Genomic DNA, 7,718 nt, shown 5'->3' on the forward strand with positions numbered 1-7,718 from the left:
TGGAGCCGGATCTACGCTCCGATCCACTTATTGATCCATTGACCGATTGATTGATGGACGGGTCGGTTGGTACCTGGCCGTTGGTGAAGGCGGTGCGCGGCCTGCGGCCGACGTACCAGTTGCAGGTCGGCCTGGAGGAGTTCAGCTGCTGAGGATGAGGATGAAGATGATGATGGGAGCTCGCTCTGTTCTCCTTCTCGCCTCCGATCTCTAAAAACATGAAATGCATTTTAATGGATTCGAGAACATTTGAGTCTTTACCGGCTTCATTCAACAGATATTTATAATTCAGGTTCATATTTGTCATAATTTAGAGACATTTCCTTCATGAAGCTGCAGAACAGATGGACGTTTTTTAATTATTTTAAAAGGTTTAAAAAAATAAAGTCAATTGAGAAGTGATTCAATATAAATATTTGAGTTATTTTAGGGAAAATAAGTCAAATATAAAAAAGTAAACTGAGCTCAGGAGTCGAATAATTACACAGAAAAGCATCTTTTACTCTTTTTAAATGAAGTAGACGAGACTTTCACATCCCAGTTGTGTCTTAATATAAAGTTATATCTTCATATTGTATCTTAATATAAAGTTATATCTATATATTGTATCTTTAAATAGTTATATCTATATATTGTATCTTTAAATAGTTATATCTATATATTGTATCTTTAAATAGTTATATCTATATATTGTATCTTCATATAAAGTTATATCTATATATTGTATCTTAATATAAAGTTATATTTTCATATTGTATCTTAATATAAAGTTATATCTATATATTGTATCTTAATATAAAGTTATATCTTCATATTGTATCTTTAAATAAAGTTATTACAGGAGCTTTTGGCGCATTGTGATTTTGAAGTGAAAGGAACTTTGCATTGATAGTTTGTCTTTATATAATATACGTCATGAATGTGTGATTCAAGCGGTTTCGGTCTCACCCGTCCAGGGCCGGTGGAGCTGCAGGACGCCTCCCGGTCCCTCCAGCTCCAGGATCCGCTGGATGGAGAACGCCATGGCGACGGAGCTCACTAGTCTACCCGGCAACAGCCAAAGCAAAACAATATAGTTCCATAGAGGTCAACTCTGCTCTTCGATATTGAAACCTGGATGTTCTCCAGAGTTCTCCGAGGTTCTCTGCTGGTCTCTGAGGTTCTCCTCTGGTCTCTGCTGGTCTCTGAGGTTCTCCTCTGGTCTTTGAGGTTCTCTGCTGGTCTCTGCTGGTCTCTGCTGGTTCTCCTCTGGTCTCTGCTGGTCTCTGCTGGTTCTCCTCTGGTCTCTGAGGTTCTCTGAGGTTCTCTGCTGGTCTCTGCTGGTCTCCACTCAGCCGGTTGTGAGCTTGTGAAGCTGCTGGTTCAACTGAGAGAGGAGGCTCAGGCTCACACACTGGCCACCAATTAGAAGGAAGGAAGGAAGGAGGGGTGTTTTCCATGAGAATGAGCCCCCCCCCAGTGTGTGTCACTGAAAGACAGCGTATTTACATCTTTAGTTTAATTAGTTTAACAACTTTTTGCAGGAGACAATTAAAGACGACAGTGTGTGTGAGAGTGTGTGTGTGTGTCTGTCTTGAATGAGATTAGGAGTCTTTTTGTTTCAACCATCACACGGACACAAAGCCTTTTCTTCTGAATGAATTTTAATCTCATAATAATAATAATGACCAGGGCAATAATAACGACCTAGGGGGGGGGGGGGGGGGGTCATTAGCCTAATCTGTGTGTTGTGATGCGGATGAGGCTCGTAGGAGGAGCACATCAGCTCACCATGAAGACCCCCAAGAGCTTTAAACCAACCACTTGTTTATTTATCTCACCCTGAGAAAGAAGTGTGAGGAAGAAGAGTGTGCAGGTGACAATATTAATCTTAACATACTTAAAGGGGTGAAACAGCTTTTATAATCTTTATATTCCGTGTCTTGTGAATGTTTGTGGGAATAAACTCGTGACGTGTTTTATTTATTCTTAAATGTCTCGTTATAAAGTTTAAATCTTAATGTTTGACCAGCTGAGTCTAACGTCATTTCATTACAATAAACTTATTTTCCTTAAAAAAAAATATATATATATATAAGATGAAGATGAAGTCGTGTGTGAGACGCTGAACAGACCAGACACGCCCACCGCCTCCGTTTCCTTTAAGATAATTTATTTTGTACAGTAAAACAGACGTTCAGAGGCTGCATTGCATCCACCGGGTGGCTTAGTGGAAGAGGGGGCGGGGCTTACACAAGGGGGGCGGGGCGTACACACCCGGTGATGGTACCAACGCTTTGACGCGACCGTTTCTCCTCGGCCAGCGCGAGGCGTCGGGGACGTGAACCGCTGCCGGAGACAAACAAACAAACTAACTCTTTGCGAGGAGACGGCGGCGCGTTCAAGAGAACGACACGACGCAAACGCACGCCACCCCGGTCGGTTTCTACTGCGGCTAAAGAAAAAAACAGGCCTTTAGAAATAAGACGTATATATATATATTCTCTACCTCCTCTTAGAAAGGCGTGTGTTTCAGTTGTTGTGTTTTTATTTCGTTGTCCGTTTGATCGTAGCGCGGCGAGCGTCGTGGGGGCGTGAACGCGGCGGCCGTCTCTCCGGTCGGTGTTAGGCCCGGGGCTGGGGGGGCGGGGCCTCTGGTTTACTTGGGGGGCTTGTAGGCGATCTTCCGGCTCTTCATAACGGACCACCGGTGCCTCTTCATGTAGTAGAGCAGCGGGATGATGATGGCGGAGCCTATCAGCATCTGGAGGGGGGGGGGGGGGTGGGGGGGGAGGGGGGGTTAACCCAGTGAGCGCCACGTGGGACACATGTGGAGATCACTGGAGCCTCGTGAAGGAGAGGAAACATACGGACCCAATAGTCCAGAATATAAACTATATTCATGCAGTCTACGCCGAGATGACATCATTTCTACGATGTTAAAGTAGAGCCGCTGCGATGTTAACGTAGAGCCGCTACGATGTTAAAGTAGAGCCGCTGCGATGTTAGCGTTCCGATCTGAACGATATTTAAAAACAAAACTTAAAAATAAGCATTTAAAAAGTCTCAAATATCATCAAATCTATCTTGAGATTCGTGACAGTATGTCACTGATTTGAGTCACGTTAGACTGTAGTGTGTGTGTGTGTGTGTGTGTGTGCGGTACCTTCAGTCCCATGCGTTTCCGTTGGTCGTGCTCGGGCTCGGCCGCCCACCTCAGGAACGTACACACGTCTTTAGCCACCTGGCTCATGCTGGCAGGGGTTCCTATGGCAACAGACGGACAACTGTAACTCTCTCCAGGGTCACACGTGTCGACCAATGGGTGACCAGGACTTCAGCCAGATGTACAGGAACAAACTTTCAAAAAAATCTTGTTACATACATGGAAAAAGTGAGAAAACATAGTATTTTAAACTAACTGATAATTACACAGCATACAGTATATAACCTCTCTCTCTACACCTCTACCTCTCTCTACGCCTCTCTACCTCTCCAGGGTGTCTACAGGAATAAACAAGTGAAATGGAAGACTTTAAGACTTTTTAAGGCCACGTTTAAATACAATTTAAGATCTAACTTGTGATGGAAATACAAATCAAAAGTGGAAATATACATTAATCTAAACAGTTTGTTCAAAATGAACAGTATGGTGTAATGCGAAAGGATAACACAAAAATGTCATTGCTGTTGTAAATTATATTTATTAATACAACATTTTCAGAACATTTAGGTCCCATGAACAAATGCTTATAACATCAAGTAAATATAATTAAAAAAATACGGGCAACATAGTTCCTTTTGAACAAAAAAAAAAATCTAGAAAAAAACATAAATAACAATTCCAGCTGCTTTTACAATGAAAATACATTTACATAATAGAATGTATGTGTGTGTGTGTGTGTGTGTGTGTGTGTTCTTATGTCTCTATGTGATGGATGTTTGTGCACAGGTTCATACGTCTCCTCCTGAGCTTTTGTGAATATACTAGGAAAACAATCCTTTTCAAACTATATGAATAAAACAAACTTCCAGTTGACATTTGGTCCATTCTCCTGGAAAAAAGAAAAAGAAAAAGGCAGACATTAGCCAAACAACAGTCACCACATCTCTTATGACACCACCACTTCAGATTAATGTCACTGGATAAATATGAAAGAAAACTATTTTTACAAATTAAGTAACGCGAGCCATCCCTTGAGCCTAGTGAACACTATGTAGACATATTGACAGGTAAACACCACTCTACTGCCATTCTAAAACTATTGTGTGTTAGTCTAATTAATGTGTAGTGCGCCTATGCATAGCTGTTATTAACTTGACACACGAGTAAAGCTTAACTATATGAAACACACTCATATACAAGAGGATAGTTAATACATATATTTATGTGAGACTTACTGTGAGGTGCTGAAGTAGGTCCTGGTGTCATGGCCCATGAGCTCCACAGGATCCTGACGGGACGTGGTCATGTCACCAATAACGCACATGAAGTCCAGCTGTCTGCTCGCGGTGGTCTGGTCCAGAGTCTCGTGGAACAGAATGAAGAACGCGCCGCAGCGTTGGTCTTCGGTGATGAGCTCTTTGTTGCACGGCGCTGGATTTCCTCCGGTGACCTCCAGCGTTGTAGCGTTGACGTCGTTGCTGGCGGCGGAGCAGCAGCTAGCCCCGCGGGCTGCTGGCGGCCTTCGCTAGTCTCTGTGCTTCTTGCTCTACGTGAGATTCCACCCGACACATAACGCAGCTTCAGAAGCATTTCACCCACCGTGACCAGAAACACTCGTTCTTTTCAAGCCGTTGTTGAACTTGAATCCTGCCATGTTTTCTAAAGTAGCCGATGCTTCACGTTGTCGGGGATGGGACCGAATACGCGGGGCCCCTTTAAGAGAAGGGGCGTGGCCCCGGTGACACCAGAGACGCCGCAGAGCGACCGGAGCTAAATACGGACCTGGCGGAACAGATTGCCTCATATTCGTAGTGACATGACACCCAAAAAATTTAAGACCAATCCAATCTGAATTTAAGACAATTTAAGACCTTATTTTTTTGGAAAAGCAATTTAAAACTTTGTAAGACTTTTTAATGCCCCGCAGACACCCTGCTCTCTCTACCTCTACCTCTCTACCTCTCTCCATCTCGTATCTCCAGACGCCTGACGTACCGTCATCGTACTCCAGCACCTCGTTGTAGATGGGCGGCGCCATGCCGATGGCCTGGCCAATGAAGTACGGGTTGAAGTAGAGCCCCTCAATTAACTCCACGCCGGCCGGGGGCTCGCAGTACCCCGTCAGCAGGCTGAATACGTAGTCCTCTCCTCCGTGTCTGGGGGGGGGGGGGACAGGTGGATGACTTCACGGCTTTCAGACTCAACCGTGTGTTGGCTTCGTCTTTTCTTTTGGGGGGGTAGTTTACCTGGCGTTGACGATGTGGCTGAGGTCCGGCGGCAGGGCGCCGTTGTTGGCGTAGCGGGCCGCCTCGGGGTTGCTGTAGGGCTTGGGGAAGTAGTCCGACAGCTTACCCGGCCGGGTGAACATCTCCCCGGTCTCATCGGGACCGTCCACCACCTCCACCTGAGCGCGAGGAAACCAGTTGGAGTAAGAAGAGAGACGAAACACACGCAGAGGCAGTCGAGCGCATCGCCACCTAGTGGCGACACGGCGTACGCAGCCTCACCTCCTGAGCGATGGCCTTGACCTCGGCCTCCGTGTGCGACACGCCCACCAGGTTCCTGAAGGCCAGGTACTCCATACTGTGGCAGGCCGAGCACACCTGCTTGTACACCTGGTACCCACGACGAACACTTCAGGAGGAACGAGAGACTTTAAAAAACAGATTTTAAATTGCGGACACTGGAGCATATGTGTGTGTGTGTGTGTGTGTGTGTTTGTCCATCCTACCTGGCGTGGTCCAGCGAGGACAGGGGTCCGCCGTGGCTCCAGGGGTACGAGGGGGGGTGGAGGATTAGGTCTGAGGCCTTGACGGATTGGTGCAGCATCAGGGCGAGCCCCGCCCCGCCGGCGGTGACCACGCCCATCGTCGTCAGGGCAACCTTTTTGCTCCGAGGCAAACTGGCGAAGGACATTTTGGCCTACGAAAAAAGAAAACACAAAACCACGACGTTACAGTTCGGTCATCGGAAAAAAATCATTAAAATGAGAATAACGTGCAAGTGATTATTCCTAACATCTTTTATATTATATTAAAATACTATATATTCCTAACTACGTTATATTCCGTGTTGTAAGACCGGCTGAAACTATTAGTTGAAAAAGTATTCTTCAAAGAAATTTAGAGAATTTAAACAATTCTGTGGTTCTCGCCACACACACGCGTGAGCGTCGCTGGTTTGTGGGACAAAACTCATCAAAATATTGAAAGACGGACATTAATTTTTGTATATTTTCTGTCTTTTCACCCTAAAATCTGAGTTGTTATGTAACAAAAAACTGTCAAAGATATTGACTCTAACTTGTAGAAGCGGTTCACGTCCTTATGGCTGAAACAAGCAAACGAGTCAATTAGTCTGATTATTCATTGCTTGATTAAAAAAATATGAATAATGAAAATCCCAATTTTGAGGCACATCTTCACCTTCATGTTGAGACCCTCAACTTCACTGAGACCACACACACACACACACACACACACACACACACACACACACACACACACACACACACACACACACACACACACACACACACACACACACACACACACACACACACACACACACACACACACACACACACACACACACACACACACCTCCGGGTTTCTCTGGACGTTGGGTTTTTAGAGTCCCGCGCTGAGACAACTCTTATAATAGATATAATTAACGTACATAACCCCGCGGACCCCCGCTCGCCCGTTAGCCCGCCGCTCAGCTCGGCTACTTTACCCCGTTAAAAACCGGAATATCGACCGGGAAAGTCGGTACGAACCACCACCGACACACACCGTGTGTAAAGAGCAGTGTGCAGTCGCGGTTCCCGGTGGCGCCGGCCTGGAAGCACGAGTGACCTTGCCTCAACCAGCTGACAGCCCGTTAGCTCGGGGGCGGGAGGACGCCACAAAGCGGCACGTTTCTGTTCAAATGCCCCCCGTAAGACGCTCGGTTCCGGGGGGTCGGGTTCGATCCTCATCTGTCCCACTTACCACGGGGGTCTTGATGGTTTTCGGTGTGCCGAGGAGGGCTCTCCCACTCCCCGCCAGCACCGAAACTCGTAGCGCCGCCATCTTCACTGCGGTTCCTGGGTTTGAAGGAGAAGCGGCCCGGAACTGACGCGGAGCTTCCGCCCCGACTCGGACTTTCAAAATAAATACGGCCCCCAAGTGAAAGTGAGCCGTTGGCACGCAGGTCTCAACTGTCAGAATAAAACAACGGAGAGACGTTTTTCCATTATGTATGGTAAAGACAAAAATACACGAATGAATGGAATTAAATAATGGACACGTACGTATACTAACTTCCGGTGGAATTAACACATGTCATTTTTGATTTGCTCAGTCTTCCTCATTGCCCTCTCCGAGTCGAGTATTGTGCTCTTATTCTGAAGGTAGCCCTAACCGACATATCGGAAATACATGTATGGCCTGATTCTGGCTAACTTGAAGCAGATTTACACAACGTGGATTTTACGCAACCATTTGTGTCATTGTTTTGGAACAACTTACACAATAAAAAATAATTGAATAAAATATATTAATGTGATAAATCAGATGTAAAAGGTGATATT

The 7,718-nt window shown here is 45.8% G+C and overlaps 2 protein-coding genes across 3 annotated transcripts in view; both read right to left on the reverse strand.

The window, feature by feature from the left end:
- Positions 1-2,029, reverse strand: part of LOC130208844 (homeobox expressed in ES cells 1-like) — a 3,818-nt gene extending 1,789 nt beyond the window's left edge. Inside the window, exons 1-2 of one of the 2 annotated variants that reach the window (XM_056438200.1) lie at positions 949-2,029; positions 74-210 (exon numbers count right to left, since the gene is read on the reverse strand). In XM_056438200.1, the coding sequence (XP_056294175.1) occupies positions 74-210; positions 949-1,024 (213 nt within the window). In that variant the 5' untranslated portion in view covers positions 1,025-2,029. Of the gene's footprint in view, positions 1-73; positions 478-948 lie in introns of those variants that run through there. The other variant, XM_056438199.1, reaches the window with a different exon arrangement.
- Positions 2,030-2,131: 102 nt separating this feature from the next.
- LOC130208843 (cytochrome c1, heme protein, mitochondrial) lies at positions 2,132-7,245 on the reverse strand. The gene is made up of 7 exons (XM_056438198.1): positions 7,138-7,245; positions 5,877-6,067; positions 5,653-5,779; positions 5,392-5,549; positions 5,141-5,301; positions 3,146-3,246; positions 2,132-2,743 (listed from the first exon to the last, which is right to left on the reverse strand). The coding sequence occupies exons 1-7, from the start codon at positions 7,216-7,218 to the stop codon at positions 2,639-2,641; spliced, it is 924 nt and encodes a 307-aa protein (XP_056294173.1). The 5' UTR covers positions 7,219-7,245; the 3' UTR covers positions 2,132-2,638.
- Positions 7,246-7,718: the final 473 nt, after the last annotated feature.

The sequence above is a fragment of the Pseudoliparis swirei genome, chromosome 18, assembly GCF_029220125.1.
Source record: "Pseudoliparis swirei isolate HS2019 ecotype Mariana Trench chromosome 18, NWPU_hadal_v1, whole genome shotgun sequence".
NCBI lineage: Eukaryota > Metazoa > Chordata > Actinopteri > Perciformes > Liparidae > Pseudoliparis > Pseudoliparis swirei.

Coding starts and splice junctions, on each gene's coding strand:
- LOC130208843 (XM_056438198.1), bottom strand. CDS start 7,218: ATGGCGGCGCTACGAGTTTCGGTGCTGGCGGGGAGTGGGAGAGCCCTC. Junction 5,780..5,876: donor TCCTCGCTGGACCACGCCAG/GTAGGATGGACA, acceptor TTCCTCCTGAAG/TGTTCGTCGTGGGTACCAGG. Junction 2,744..3,145: donor GGAAACGCATGGGACTGAAG/GTACCGCACACA, acceptor CCCCCCCTCCAG/ATGCTGATAGGCTCCGCCAT.